At 38.4% G+C, this 16,819-nt stretch overlaps 1 protein-coding gene across 2 annotated transcripts in view; it reads right to left on the bottom strand.

Annotated features, from left to right (window-relative positions):
* Positions 1–441: 441 nt before the first annotated feature.
* The window catches only part of alpha-Cat (catenin alpha), a 90,163-nt gene continuing 73,785 nt past the window's right edge, over positions 442–16,819 (bottom strand). For both annotated transcript variants that reach the window (XM_070215891.1, XM_044392578.2), the window contains 5 exons: positions 6,904–6,971; positions 6,666–6,847; positions 921–1,161; positions 737–853; positions 442–676 (listed from right to left, as the gene is read on the bottom strand). In XM_070215891.1, coding sequence (XP_070071992.1) covers positions 512–676; positions 737–853; positions 921–1,161; positions 6,666–6,847; positions 6,904–6,971 — 773 coding nt within the window. In that variant the 3' untranslated portion in view covers positions 442–511. The remainder of the gene's footprint in view (positions 677–736; positions 854–920; positions 1,162–6,665; positions 6,848–6,903; positions 6,972–16,819) is intronic.

Below are 16,819 nucleotides of genomic sequence, written 5' to 3'. Positions count from 1 at the left end.
TTTATGTTTTTTGACTATGTTTTCAAGAATTTTTTTTCCAAAAATTTAATATTATTATAATTAAGTAGGTATGGGGTTTGAAAGATAAAAAGCAGGGAATCAAACCAAATCTTATTTCGGTTCCGGTACTGGTCCCATGCCGAATCTGCTTACTCGGTAAAAGGTTATATTTTGCACTTTAACATCAAAACAAACCATGAATCCGTTTGCCGGTGATACCTCCGGAAAGTTGGCTAATTTCAGCATTTTTCGAACTTTGAGGTCCTTGTACTAAGAGTCCTTGCGTCGAATTCAACAATATAGCATCCATCAAGGTAAATTTAAAAAGCAATAATTTTGTTGCACAGTGTTAATTATATTATATATCATAATAATATTAGAATGTTAATATTTTTAATGAAATGACCTTAAAAATTCCTTTTTAATAAAGGAAAAACACAATACAGAAATAAATGTGTACTTTATTCCTTTTACCGTAAGTTATATGTTATATATTGGGAGAAAATGTGACTTAAACAGCGTCAGCGGGACTTTGGAATTCAGATAATGCATGTATAGGATTCTGCACCTTTTTTTGAGACCCCTTGCGAACCTTGGCTCTAACTTCTTCTGGTTTTTCCGGTCTGACCAATGGTTTTTTTTCTGGAGCTTTCATTTTCCATACTACAATAGGAGACTATAAAATAAATTTAAATTATTAAAACTCCTAGATTTGTTTTTAAAATATAAAACTTACAGATACAGTTCCTTGCCTAGTATATTTCGTCGATGCAACATACGAGTATTTTACTGTTAGTACAACCGCATTCATTAAATTTTTAGCAGCTTGTATGAGCGATGTAGCGCTATCAAGCTAAAATATTAAAAAAAAAAAATCAATTTTGTAAACAATCAACTTTAATTTCTAAGATTATTCTCACCCCAGATACTATAAGTTCGCCACTTATATTTTGAACGTCAGCTTTTACTTTTGAAGTTATTTGGATTTGATGACAATACAGTGCAATACGTTGTAAATACGCTAATAAGTCCTTCTTTGTGCTGCTTTCTGGACATTGTTCTGCAATTTCCCTGGTCAATTTATCCAGTTTTGTACCAGCTTCTGAAATTTTTTTAGCTGCATTGATAACATCCATTGTAGTTTTTAAGGGTCCACGTCCTCTGAAATATTAAAAAAAAATATCATTAACGTAACGTTGTAAGTCTAAATACACTGTCGACATGTTTTGATGCAAAGTTTTTCCCCAATCAAAATTAATAATAACTGCAAAAAAAAATTTTCAAAATATTTTTCCTTGTATTTTTTATGATTTTTTGAATGGAACGATCTCAGCAAAATTTTGTATAAAAAGGTGGAATAAGCGGCAAAAATTTTTATTTTTTAGCTATTTTTAAAAAATCGTAAAAAATACAAGGAAAAATATTTTGAAAATTTTTTTTTGCAGTTATTATTAATTTTGATTGGGGAAAACTTTGCATTAAAACATTTTTGTTTTAAGCCCCAGCCAAAAAGTTTAAAATTTGACCTTCACAATACATTTTATAACTTTTCAAAGGGTGTTTAATGGGTTAAGAACATTGTTGTGTCATTTAAGGGGGACATCTAGGTAAAATTTTTAAAAAATCTAAAATTTTTTTTCGCTTAAAAAATTATTTAGGGTCTTAAAAATAACATACCAAAAAATTGAGTCCGTCAGAAGTGTCTAAGTGTCAAAATTTTCCATTCTGCGGCGATGCCTCACAGGTATATCCCGGGCACCTTAAAACTTTAAACGCGTTTTTCTCGAAACTACTTTTTTTGAGGTGGCCGGACACATAACACGAACAAATCTTAAACGATCGATCGATATTTTTGACAGTATATTCAAAATACCTATGTCTATCGACGGACGTAGGATTTTTTTTTTATTTTGCTTACTTTTTTTTTTATTAACAATTTTGTGACGTTTTTTATTCGAAAAAATTTTACTTTTTTTTCAATCACTCACCATTTTGCAAAAAATTAATATATCGAAAAAATCCTACGTCCGTCGATAGCTGTTGATGTATAGAAACTAACCAATTTTATTTTTTTTTTTAAGATCAAAAATTAAGGACGTTAGGTGTCCGGCCATAGACCCCCTTCAACAAAAATGGGCCTACGAAGAAATGCTGCACAGCCGCCATTTTGTTTTCGATTTATTCGAAAAAAATTTTATTTTTTCTTCGGACCTAACATAATATAACGTAGTTTACAAATTTTCGATTGGCTTCTTCATATGGCCAAAAAAAAATCCAGAAAATCCGTTTTTTTTTTCCCAGTTACCTAGATGTCCCCCCTTAAACGGAATTGAAGTGCTCTTTCTATAGGTGCCAAAATGTTTCTATTATAAGTTCAAAATATGAGAAGATTTAACTTTAAAATCTGTCAAAATAATTATGCCGACCAGTGAAGCTTACTTGACATTGGCATCCATAAAACTAAAACATTTATTGACTGCATTTTCAATGTATCTTTTCTATCAAGATCTATCGCAAGATTTTTTAAATAATCAATGCCCACTAAGTATTGCCTTTTCCTATACAGACCATCCCTGTGAAACGGTTGGGATTTTTGACAAATGTGAAACTTGTGTCCCCACAGAGCTCCATCCACCATTCCATCCAATAACAGCTGACTTGAAGAACATTAAAGAAAAAGGCGAAACTTATTGTAGAATAATACAGTAAATATCATAAGATAATGGTTGAAAACATATCTGAGCTTTTATAAGATATCCTCTAACGAGTATGCATACATATTGCTGACTGGGGGAGAGCCTAACCTCCCGTACCCCACACTCTGCTCTTCCCACGCCTCTGCCTAGCCAATATTAATACGGCAAATTTGTACACAAACCAAAAATTTAGGTGTTTTGGTAATTTATATTAAATTTTGAACTTTATAGGAGTCCATAGTACACTTTTAAATAATATTAGTTATTATTTATGAAGTGCAGAAAATATTCTGACACGTCGCTGCAAATATTGATGTTTTCGTTCTCAGAACAGCTTACGTTTTGGCCCACACATAGCAACTTGTTGGCGAATGCTTTTACGCTCATAACAAACTACAAATAATTCAACTATAGCCAAAAAACAATGAAATTAAGCATTATTTAATTTTTTCCCGCCATCGCACAGTGGCCGATTTGGCTGTTTATACCCGTTACTCGTAGAGTAAAAGGGTATATTGTATTCGTGCAAAAGTATATAACAAGGAGAAGGAAGCGTTTCCGACCCTATAAAGTATATATATTCTTGATCAGGGTCACTAGCCGAGTCGATATAACCATGTCCGTCTGTCTGCCCGTCTGTCTGTCCGTATAAATGCTGAGATCTCGGAAACTACAAAAGCTAGAAGGTTGAGATTTCCCACACATATTCTTGGGCTTCCTACGCAGCGCAAGTTTATTTCAGCCGAACGCCACGCCCCCTCTTACGCCCACAATCGCCCACTAACGATTTTAAAATTTGTCTGGTGCCCACACATTTAAAGATTTCTGAGAAGTATAAACGCAATTTTGTTGTATTTATTTATACCTATCTAGAAGACATTTTTCAAATCGGACCATTCATTAAAAAGTTATACGCAATCAAAAAAATGTTATATATCAGTGGTGGCCAGCAGAGGCAGCGCGCAGGGCCCACGGGATAGGCAATTTTTCTGCCGCAGCGCTGCCACCGACTCGGCGCAAACGTATGCAGTCAAACAGAAAAACATCACGCACACAGGCAGCTTTGTGCTTGCTCTGCGGGAACATTCCTCTGGAAAATATGATATTTTCATGAGGTTTCTCAATAAAAGCGGAAGGGACAAAAACTCTTTTACCCCTTACATTTCTTCCGTCTTTGGTTTCAAAATAAACGGTGGTGACACAAAAAGTAAGGGGTAAATGAGGTTTCTATGTGGTTTTCCAAGGGAATTTACATTTTCCCTACACCGTCGCCTGCTAAAATATACAGGATTTGCAACACTTTTTGCTAAAGGGAACAGGATTTTCAACACACAAAGAACTACCTTCTCACTTTCCCGGTGGGTACAAACCCTCACACATACGCAATGCGTTCTTTCATTGTATGTGTGCTGCTTCTGCTGCCCAGCGGGAACATTCCTCTGGAAAATATGATATTTTCATGAGGTTTCTCCATACAAGCGGAAGGGACAAAACCTCATTTACCCCTTACATTTCTTCCGTCTCTGGTTTTAAAATACACGGGGGTGACACAAAAAGTAAGGGGGAAATGAGGTTTCTATGTGGTTTTCCTAGGGAATTTACATTTTCCCTACACCGGCGCCTGCTGAAAGATACAGGATTTCCAACACTTTCTGCTAAAAGGAACAGGATTTTCAGCACATAAAAAACCACCTTCTCACTTTCCCGGTGGGTGGCCACCACTGTTATACATCCATCTCCCTCGCACTCCCTTTAGCCGAGCGACGGGTATTAGATAGCCGGGACACCAACCCGACTATAGCGTTCTCTCTTGTTTAGCTTAAGATTAAGCAAATTTTGAACTGTTAGAAATAATAAAAGTTTTGTTTTTTACGGATAGTAAAATAGTCATTTATCGAAAAAAATATTAACACTGAAAAATTTGATTAACTAGATGAGCTGTTAACCCTCAAAGGTAACATATGGTAGCACTAAACTTCTCAAAGCGTATAGCTTGATTGATGCACTTATTTTTATATTTGCCAAGTTTTGTTGGATTTTACCTGTTTTGAAACAAGTTCCCCATTTTTCTAAAGTTCATGGTATGTCTAGTGCGCACCTCCTCTATTCAGACCCAATTTTTTCCAGAATTTTAGGTCATATGGTTTGGGCTGGGGGAACATGACGCAAATCGACATCTACTCTTTTATAGCAGCGCACTGTGGGGCGCCTAGAACAAAAAGCCTGCCAAAATGGTTTTTTTTTTTTAAGATTTTCCAAAATGTTGCAATGCAACTTTAAAAACAATTGAATTCTCTATACAAATAAAAAAAAGAGTGATCTGTGATGAATGGTTCTCCCACTACAGATTTATAAAGTGGATTTTTCGAAATATAACTTTAGCCAATAAGAAAAAAAGGTATTTTACACATCTTTGATGTGTAAGGGCCTAAGTTGTATATGTAACGATTGAAATTTTAAGAGCAACCAATTCTTAAAATATTAAAAAAAAATAAAAATTTTAGATACATAATTACGATTTTTTTTGATTTTTTAAAAGTGGTCCAAAAAAAAGGGATTTTTTGGATACCCTTGGACGTAAAGTAGTGTTACACCCTAGATCCCCGTTTAATTCTTTTTTTAAAAAAAAGTTTAGATATTTAACTACATATTCTGAAAAAATTAGCCTGCCCTTTTGTGCCTCTTCTGAGAAAACCGCAGTTTAAGTTAGCAAGAAATGTTCATAATTTGAAATATCGTCAGCCCTGGTTCATTCGCGCGCCCTAACATCATGAAGATATTTTACTTATTTGAAGGTATTGATGAAGATAATGATAAATTAATAAAAAAATTTGGATTTAAAATTTAAAATTATGTTATTTTACTAAAAATACATATATGAAGTAAATACCGGTTTCTACCAGTTTTTTTTGAAAATATGCTATATTACCTTAATTGATTCTATGACATCTATAAGATATCATTGACCAATTAAAAAAAAAGGTAAGCATAGAGCTAAAATGATAAATAATGACTTAATCCCAATTTATATGAACCAATATTGAAATAGAACCGAGACATTCCCCTTTGTAATAAGCGTTTATATGGCAGCTATAAGATATGGCTGACCGATTTGAATAATTTATTTTTTCAAAAATCAAGTTAAATTAAAAAAAAATATTGGAAAACTTAGAACCCTATAAGTAATTTATTTATATTTTTTTTCTTAAAAAAACAATTTTTTTTTTCTTACAAATTTTCTACAACAAAAAAATTTCACTAAAAAAATTCACCTTATGATGTTTTTTTACATATTTAATTGCCTTTAACAATGCCCCATGAAAAGATATTCGATATAGGGCTCCGCTGATTTAAGGCAGACTTTTGGCTTTTTCGCCCCACTGTGCAGCGGTCAGCACACACATACGTTGACATTTTGTTTTATATTTGTGTGAGTAATTTGCACTGGGCAGCTCATCGATGTGTGTGTGCAGACCGCTGTTCTACGTTATACGTGTGCGAGCAGCGCGCCAGCAGAACAAAACCCTATGCTCACTTAATAGGGCGCTGCCGACCGCTGTTTTATAGTAATACTTGATAATGGAAGAAAATCCTTTTTTTTTTGTAAATGAAATTGCTGATCATGGATTTTCTTACGTGAAATCATACGTGACATGTCACGGGTGGTGACATCTCAAATGACAAATTCCTACATATCCCCGGTGACTTCGAAAAAATGTCATTTGAGTTGTACCGAGTGAAAAAGCGGAACTCCCATACAATTTGCTCTATGTGGCGTCATGAGTGCGTCACGAGGGACGATTGACCTGTCACCGGTGATTCACCTGGTAATTCACGAGTGAAAAGTGACATCTGGAACTGAAGGGTAAGTACTTAGATATGCTTATATGCGTAAATATTAAGACAGTTCAATACAATAGGCCTTTAGCAAAAACACTGTTAAGCAGTTGAATTTAAGAGAAAAATTACCTGGTAAAGTCGGTCATTTCCATCATAATCATGCACATATGTTTAGCCAGAAAAATAATGTCATTTCCAGTATCATCCCACTTAGCAACTTCAGAATCAAAAGTAAGTTTTTCCCTACGAAATAACTCAACCTGCTGAGCTATTTTTTGTTTGTCTTCTTCCGTCATTTTCCGCATGGCTTCCTGAAATAAATATATTATTTTACCAATATCAGGTAATATATTTCTCTGTGACTTACTCGTGCTGTACATATGCCACTGATATCCGGATATTCGTCCACTGTTTGGTCACCAGTATGAGCACTTGCTAAAATATTTAAAAATTACAAAAACATAAAAATAAATAAGTACCGGTTTATTTATTGGTCTAACAACAATTTTTTTAAATTAAAAATGGGAAATCCCACTTTATCACCAGTAAAATAAAATGCATTGAACTATAATCTTTTTGGGAAAAATATAATATAATACCACATATAGGCATAAATATATCGAGTATTAATATAAAAGGGTTGTAATAAATATAACATGAGAGAATGCTAAAGTCGAGTGCCTCGACTATCAAATACCCGTTATTCAGTTAAATCAGTGTTAGGGAGATGGAGATATGCAAGCAGCAAAGCCGAAAAGGAAGTCGCTTGAAGTAGCGCCATCTACTGGAAATTGAACTTTTTGCTTTTAATTTTTAATTGAGTGGTCAGATTCTACATTTCTTCAAATTCTACATTTTGGTAGATATTACAAATTTAAAAAAATTGCATTTATACTTAAACAAAATCTGAAAATATATAAAACACAGTTTAGCTTGGGAATTCGTAACGAATTCAAAAATATAGCATCCATCGAGGTACATTTTAGATGTTTAATAGTGTTATTATTGAGCTACTTAAAAGATACACTGTGCAAAATTTTTTGGGTTATAAAATGTAACCGCAATTCTGATTCCATGGTGCATTAGGTGCACTTCTTCGCAAGACTCATTTGTCAATTTAGTGTTTTGGGGGGTAATATTATTTACAGCAAACCCATCATATTAATAATTTCATGTGCTTAACTTTGCTAACATTTTTCGTAAATACATCTGCCATCATGTTTTCAGTAGATACATACTTCAAATCTATAAGCTTTTCCTCAAAATATCTATATGTTTGCTGCGCGCGTGATATACAGGATTCTTTACCAGACACTGCGCGCTTTGATTATCGCTATGAATCATAATCCGTGGAACCTCGCCAAGACCCATCTCGCACCATAGTTTACGAATATACACTGCTTCCTTTGCAGCTGAAGAAAGTGAGACGTACTCAGCTTCGGTTGTACTGAGTGCTACCACGGGTTGCTTCTTAGACTCCCAATTGATCGCTGCTCCTGCTGCTAAAAACGTCCAGCCGGTGAAGGATTTCCGGTCGCTGTTGTCTCCAGCCCAGATGGCATCTACATAACAATAGATAACTGGAATGTCTTCGTACCCTGCAGGTACCTCAAGACTCGCTTGGCACACACCATGTGCTCTCGATGTGGGTCCGAGTTCTGTTGAGCAAGCTTTGCCACAGAATAAAGTATATCTGGCCTTGTCGTTATAGCCAAATACATGAGCGATCCTATCAGGGACTGATACTCAGCCTGGTTTGCTCGCAAGCACTCCTTGTCGTTGCATCGAGCCTGATAGCCAGCTTCGAGGGGTAGATTGGACGCCTTACAGTTCTGCATCCCATAGTTCTCCAACAAGTCCTCTATGTACTGCTTATGGCCCACTCGAACGCTGCCAACATCGCCATTTCGATCAATTTCAATCCCTAGGAAATGCTTTAGGGGACCGCCATCTACAACATCGAACCTTTTCGATATTCGGTACTTAAATTCGTCCAAGTCAGCTTTGGTGTCGCTCGCAATTATGAGGTCATCTACGTAGACTACAATGAAACTCATCTGGCGAACATGATCCCGTTTGTAGATGCAGGGTTCACTCGGACATGCTGAGAACCCCAACTCCAGAATAAGTTCGTGCAGGCTGCTATTCCACTCACGACCACTTTGTTTTAGGCCGTAGAGCGATTTATGCAGCTTAAGGACCATTTCTGGATGCATCTCGTCAGGCGTCCAGGTTTTCCTTTCCTTCAGATTATCCATCTCTTGTTGCATGGAACTCATCCAGTCTTCTGCATACTTTGAACTAAGTGCATCCTTTACACTGGCTGGAACACTGTCATCATAGTTCGTTATAATATTGACAGTCTGGTACTCCTTTCTTGGTCTCCCACAAAGACCACTCCGCACAATTTTGGGTCTCCCTGGGCCTCGTCTATCTTTTGGCAGCACCTCTGCCTCCGATAGCATCTCTGCTTCTGGCAGCATCTTTGCTTCAGGCATAATTTCTTGTTGTGCGTCTTCATCGCTGGATTCTGTGACGGACTCACTCTCTTCATGGACCGCCAACTCTTGATCTTGCGGGACGAGACCAAGATCAGCACTTTCTTGCTGCTGAAATGACTCCAAAAATATTACATCACGTGATTCTGTAAATTTTCCAGTACATGGGTTATACAAACGATACGCCACAGCCGTATCCGAATATCCAACGAACACATGCTCAACTTCTTTTGGTTGAAACTTACGATGATATTTCTTGTCCAAAACTATCGCCTTTACTCAAAAGACCTTGAGATGAGACACACTTGGCTTCCGCCCGAACCAAGCTTCGAACGGTGTCATGTTTGCCAACGATTATGCCTCCGATCGATTCCGTAAGTATGCTGCAGCAGCTACGGCTTTCGCCCAAAATGCTTCGTCCAGACCAGCATACTACAACATGCTCTGAGCCATCTCAACGAGTGTCCTGTTTGCTCGTTCCGCTACACCGTTTTGTTGCGGTATAAGGCACAGTGAGCTCTCTTTGTATACCATTTCTTACCAGAATCTGCGTAAACTCGCCACTCACATATTCCCGTCCGTTGTCGCTGCGGAGGGATTTCAGCTTCTCTCCAGTTGGTTTTACCACCAAGGCCTTAAAATCCCTAAACTTGTTAAAAACTTCATCCCGCGTTTTTAGAAAACAAACATGCGTATATCGTGATTTATCATCTATAAATGTTACGAAATACCGACTTCCTCCGTTTGACGTTTTACTCATCGGACCGCAAATGTCTGTGTGTACACGTTGCAAAATCTTGTTCGCCCGATTTTCTGCAACCTTTGGAAACGGCTTCACTGTTATTTTACATTTAGCACACGTTTCGCACACATGCTCTCGCATATCACACATTTTCGTTTTTAGTCCACGCACCATGTTATATTTAACCATTTTGTGTGGGATTCCAAAATTTCAATGTCCAAGCCTATAGTGCCATTTTATTATTTCAGACCCATTCGTCTCAGCCGCAAAACACAAGTTCTCGTTGTTTTCAAATAAAAACAAATCATTTTTCTTATTGGCTCTCAAAACAACGGTTCCATTTTTATTTGTTATCTGCGCACTGTTTTCGGCAAACTCTACACGAAATCTATTTTCAACTGCTCTCGGTACAGATAGAAAATTACACTGGAAGTCTTTTACATAAAGCACATTCACGAGATCGATCGTACTCTTCTTATACCGTATGCGCACCTTTCCAGTACCTTCCGCCATGATGCTATTATTGCCGGCCAACACTATTTTTTCTCTGTGTTCCTTTATGTTTACAAAACTTGCGCGATCACAGAATAAATGCGTCGTTGCGCCGCTATCTATGCCCCAGACACTCTCTCGGTACTTTCCGAACTCACTCGTTCCGTAAGCGAAAACTGAATAATTGCGAGTATTCTCCTTCTTTTCGCCCTCTTTCTTTTCGGCCTCTTCCTTTTCGGGACAATTTACAGCAATATGCCCTTGACGACCGCAAGTCCAGCACGTTCTCTTGCTCTTCTCTTTGTTTTTCCATTCAGGTTTTATCCCAATTTTCAAACTTCTCGACGCGAACATTTTAGTCTCGTTTTCGCGAACCATTTCGTCGTTTTTTCGTCTCTCGCCTTCTTCCAATAATTTGATTTTCAGCACATGTAACGATGGCAAAATGTCGCGCGACTCAACCGCAACAACAAAATTTTTAAAGGCGTCGCTCAGACCAGACAGTAACAGAATAACTATTACTTCTTCGGGTAGTCCTACCCCGATCTCGCTCAACTTTTCGAGAATATCAGCAAAACTGCTTAAATGTGATCCGATATTGTCTTCCTCCGTCATTTTCATGCGAAGCAGTTGCCTAAGCAGAAACACACGCCTTGCTGGCCCTGTCGGCCTATGTATTTGTAATAGCTTTTCCCAAGCTTCTGCTGCGGTCTGACAATGTTTCACATGATTTAGTTGGGACTGCTTTATATGCAGCATTATGCTCGCAAGAGCTTTCTCATCCATGATGTCGAATGCAGCCTTTATTTCTTCACTGTCATCCTCATGCTTTATTACACGGCGGCAAACCACTGCCCACAAATCTGCGTATATGAAAACGCTTTTCATTTGCACAGCCCACGCGCTGTAATTCTGATCGTCTAGTCTTTCAATAGAATTCATACTCGGATTCATCATTGCAGTGTATATTCGCGAAGCCACCGACTTGGCCGAAAGTCCAGAACTTTTCTCGCAAAGAACTGTTCACTTTTTACCGCAAGTAGTACACACAACTGCTACTGTGTTTAAACGCGAAGCCACCGATTTGGCCTGAAGTCCAGAACTTTCCTCGCAGGGAACAGTTCACTTTTTACCGCGACAATTAAACACAACCGCAAAACTCTTTATATTCCTTTCGCGCAGTGCAGGCACTCTGGGCCCATAACCTGATAGAAATGTTGCTGCTTTATTACGAGTTTAATAGGAATACAAAATACGCGACCATTCGCGCTGGCGGTATAGATCAGAAACAGAACTTGTGAGCTATCGAGATTTGCACGCAGGCAACTATCGGTATCAGCTGACAGACGGCGTTGCCCAATTACTTCTTTATTTCTAACAACCCCAAATGGGTTTTAGCTTATTTCGAAATACAAATTACGGTTACATGTTTCATGTTGCACTGTGTTATCATATATTGATGATGCTCCATCTTCTTCCAATAAAATACATGACAGCATGGTCAGACTTACATAAACGTATTTTATTTCTACACCCTTTCCTCAAAGGTTGGATGTTTACAAAAGTAAAAATCTAATTTAATTGTAAAATCTCTGTTAATTCTACAAGTTTCTTCTTTGGAAGATTTTTAGTCAAGATATCATTTATACTTTAACAAAACTTGACCTTCAAGTTGTCAATATGTCTTACAATATGATAGCGTTCTGAAATGATGAACTGGATTCTTGGCCAGAACAGAAATGGTCGCCGAACAGAATGAGTGGAGTCTTCTCGTCTCCGCAACTAATATCGTGTATTAGTCGACGCATCAGAATGGCCTCCTTGCAAGCTGGTATTAGCGCCATATACTTCGCTTCGGTATTGCTAGGGGGGACACTTCGCTGCTTTTCAAAACGCCAAGAAATTGGAATTGGAAGTGCTAGAAAGTAGATGTACTCGAAATATGACTTCCTGTCGACTTTGTCACCGGTCCAGTCCTCGTTTACGTATCCAACAAAGGGTTGACCACACTATCTGTAGTGCAGCTTTATGTCCACTGTGAATGCCAGATATCTTAATATGTGTTTGATACCGGCCAGATGTTTGATATGTGGGTTAGGGTGGGTCGATTTTGGACCCCAACAATTGCATAGGGGGAACGTAATCTTTAAAGGATTGTAAACCATAATGGCGCTACACTTAGAGTTATTCCCGACATGAGAAGTCGGCTCATGGAGAAAGGTAGAATTAGGCTGGGTTGGTCATCGTGCAGAGTCCGCCCAAAGATAACACCTAAAAGGTGTTTTAAGTGTATGGAGTTCGGCCATATAGCAGTGAATTGCAGGATCCAGGAGGACTGCTCAAAATACTGCTACAACTGCGGCGCAATAGAGCACCAAGCCAGAGGCTGCAAGGCAAACCCTTGCTGCATGCTCTGCAAACGCAAGAAGAAGAAGGATTGCGACCACCCAACAATGAGTGGGAAACTTCAGGAATAAAAATTACTGAAATATTTGCTAGAAAATGATAGCAAACAAGAGAGAACGATATAATCGAGTTCCTCGACTATTAAATACCCGTTACTCAGCTTAACAGCTTTAATATAAATTTGCCTTCTTGTATGTTTTTCGCGCGCCCCATTCACATATTCCAAATTAGAGTGACCAGCTTTTTTCCAGCACACTATGGGTAAAAAAAACCCGTTTTTGGTGCAAAAACTCAAGTTTAAAAGATATTATATTGAAATTTTTTTTTGTGCATTATTTGAAATTAAACAAAATTTTGAATTGTTTTTTTTTTTTTAATTTGTCCCCGTAGTAGTAGTTAAAAATTTTATTTTTTTAATAAGTAATTGTTAAAAATTACACATGCCAACAGGCTTGCCACCATTTTATTTCGGTAAATACGACTTTTCTAAGCATAATTTGCCACTACGCCTATACTCCATCAGCTCTGGTATTTCCGGTATCTTTAATTTAAGGAAATCTTCATTTTTTACGTCCTTTGGGATATATCTTCAAGAGTGGTTAACCAATTTTGTTACTCTTTTCGGAATTAAATAGTTACACGTCTCTTCTGTATTTTCCTTTTTGAAAATGTAATCTAACTTAACCACAAGAGAAGGTCGGAGCATTCAAAGTTTGAAAGTCACAGCAAAATTTAAAAATCTTAATTTGTGAACAGCGTTTATAAATTAAATAAAAATGTTTTCTTCTACAATGCTTTTTTGACCCAAAGATAAGGTATCTTCCTTAATTTATAAGCCACTCATCAAGTTTTTGTGAATTGTTTTGGATTTTTCAAAGTTAATTTTCTTACTTCCTTATTAGTGACGATTCAGAAAACTGCGCCTGGCTAAAAACAATGTTTGTGTCTAGGTTCTGATGCACTTTCTGCTAAGGAGTCAACAGGAACAATGTATTTTTCAATTATGATGTGGCTTCATAGGGAACCAAAAGCAATTAGTCCTATATATGGTGAACGCATATGTGGCAAACGCAAGTTTGCCAAAAAGGAGCAAAAATGAGCAAAAATGGTTAATTGTATGGCAACAAGGACACTTTTGTGGTTAATTCCTCGTTTTTACTTCTTTGCAACTCTGTGCCATTAATGTACATTAACAAATACCTTTGCAAGGAATTTCTACTTTCAGATTTATGAAAGTCTTCTTTCACACCACACAATTAACAAGCAAAGTAAGCTAATTTTTCTCTCAATTTTCCGAAATTGCTAAGTGTCTCTATCAGGCAGCTTTGTTGCAGTAGCAAAACTACAGATTTCCCACCAAAAATCTTTGGAAGGCGGTTTTCTTCAAATGAAGATGTCATGAATCGATTAGTATGGTCCATTCATTAAAATAAATGATGAAAATAAATAGGTTTATGCACCAAAATTGGGATTTTTACCCATAGTGCAGCACCAGCAGGAGTGTTGAACATATGGCGAAGTATGTTTGCCATTTAAGTTTATTTAGATTTAGAAGTACAAAGATAATGAATATTATTAACACACGTGTGTCGCTCGCTGATTCTCGCCGCTCAAGTAAGCAAGAGTTGCCACATTGTTCTTTTTAGTCCGCTGGCAAGCTTCTGTTGGCGCTGCTACCATATTAGGTTGCCACAGTACTCCCCCTCCAGTGAATGCGTCACGAATCCTGGTTTGAAAATTTAACTCTATGACTTCTCTCATATGTCCTGGTCAGTCTAGGGGTAACTTCTTCTGCATCCAACTGGCGGTCGTCCTTTACTAAAAATGCTGGTTTGAGGCGATCAACTGACACTGCAGTCTCATGCCCATTGAGTCTAATAATGAAAACACGATCGTTTTCGCGTCTGACAATCTCATGAGGACCAGTATAAGGGGCTTCCAGAGGCTGCTTTACGGCGTCAGTTCGGAGAAATACATGCGTACATTTATCGATCCCTTTCAAAAAGAGCATCTTCTGCTTGGTATGATGTGCTGTTGATGTCGGTCGCACTTGTTGCATGTGCTCTCGAAAGATGCTCAAAAAAGAGGTGGGGTCAACCGGATCGTCCAAGTCGGTAAAAAACTCATTTGGCAGTCGAATAGGTGTTCCGTATACCATTTCTGAGGCTGAAGATTTGATGTCCTCCTTGATACAGGTACGAAGTCCAAGCAAAACTGTTGGCAGTAACTCCGGCCACGGAGTACCTCTGTTGCACATCAAAGATGACTTAAAGGATCTGTGCCACCTCTCTAGGAGTCCGTTTGAGATCTGACGCTTGCTCCTCTTCAATTTGCGATAATTTGACGACAGTCGGCATTGTTATAGAGCATAATCTTGAAAAAGCGTCTGCGACTGCATTCTCTGATCCTTTCACATGCATAATAGTCGTGCAGAATTGGGAGATGTAAGCCAAATGTCGTAGCTGTCTCGGTGATGCTTTCTCTGGTCGCTGCTGAAATGCGTACACGAGCGGCTTGTGATCCGTTCTGATGACAAAAATGCGTCCGTCAACAAGGTGTTTGAAATATTTAATGGATTCGAAGATAGCGAGCAGCTCTCGGTCGTACGTCGAGTAATTTTTCTCCGTGTTGCTCAGCTTTTTTGAAAAAAATCCTAGAGGCTACCAATTTCCGTGTGTACGCTGCTCCAAAACTGCTCCGATTGCGTAATCGGAAGCATCACAAACCAGCTGAAGTTCAGATTTTGGTGCGGGAAAAAACAAGAGGGCTGCGTCTGCTATGCTTTGTTTGCAAGCGTTAAAAGCTGCATGGAGCTCTGCAGTCCATTCAATTTTACGTTAATCATTTTTTTTAACATCCCTTAGCAACTCTGTGAGCGGTGCTTGAATGTGTGATGATCGAGCCAAACATCTGCGATAGTAATTTATAACGCCCAAGAAACGACCAAGTTGGCTTATGGTTTCATGACGTGCCTAATTAAGAATGGCATCTATGCGTTCGGTGGGTGGTTTAATTCCAAATTCGTTGATCGTATAGCTGAGAAAGTTTACTTGAGATTGCGCAAACTGGCATTTGGTCAGATTGATGCTTAGACCATGTTTCTGAAGTACTTGCAAGACAGTCCGAAGATGTTCTTCGTGTTCAGCGATGGAATGCGACGTTATAAGTATGTCATCTATGTAGCAATAAACAAAGTCCATAAAGCGTTGAAATGTTTGAGTCGCGTTTTTTAACCCAAACGGCATGTACTGAAACTCAATGAGTCCAAAAGAAGTGTACACCGCGGTTTTTTTGGATATCGTTTTCTGCCATTGGAATTTGGTAGTACGCTTTAACCAAATCGAGGGTTGAAAAAATCTTCTTTCCTTGCAGTTGTTCAGTGAAGTCGTGTATATGGGCGATTGGGTAGCGATCTGGTATGGTGATTGAATTCAGTTTCTCTTGGCAGTGACAAGTTTTTCACCGGAGAGGCGTCGTGGTCTATCAGCAACAGGTATTCCATTTGTTTCAATGTAGTGACGTACGTCGTGTTGCGTAGCTGCTTTTATCGATGGCTTTGTCACGTCGACAAATTCACTTAGAAGTTTTTGAAATTTGGACAAACACTGCACTGTGGAAACTGATATGTGTTTCGCTTGTGCAAGACATGCTGTGGTTGATAGTCCAGTAATTGAGTCGATCAAGCGTTGGTTTTTAAGATCAATGAGCAATTGGAATTTGCTCAAAAAGTCTGCCCCAATTATGGCTGTGTGCACGTCAGCGATAATGAACGGCCATGTAAAGTTTCGGCGAAGATCCAAGTTCAGCTGAGTGACGTACTTTCCATAAGTATGAATGACTGTCTGGTTCGCTGCGTACAGAGTCAAATCGCTCAGTAGTAGTAGTTTTTTGTCTAACCAGCGTTCGTGGTACGACGGAAACTACAGATCCAGAATCAACGAGGAAGCGGATGTGAGATGTGCGATCGGTGACGTGTAGGCGCTGCTGTGGGCTCGCTGGTTATATTGGTGCTGCCGCCGACCAGCGTGTCGGGCGACAGCTCCTATAGTTTAACGACGAGGAACGGGACCATGATGGGCGGCACTTTTGAGCGTTTCTCCAAATCGGTCGTGGTAGAAGCAAAGCTTCTCTTGAGGCCCAGATGC

This window comes from Drosophila takahashii, chromosome 3L (genome assembly GCF_030179915.1).
Source record: "Drosophila takahashii strain IR98-3 E-12201 chromosome 3L, DtakHiC1v2, whole genome shotgun sequence".
Classification (NCBI taxonomy): Eukaryota; Metazoa; Arthropoda; class Insecta; order Diptera; family Drosophilidae; genus Drosophila; species Drosophila takahashii.
This window is presented reverse-complemented; position numbering and strand designations above follow the sequence as displayed.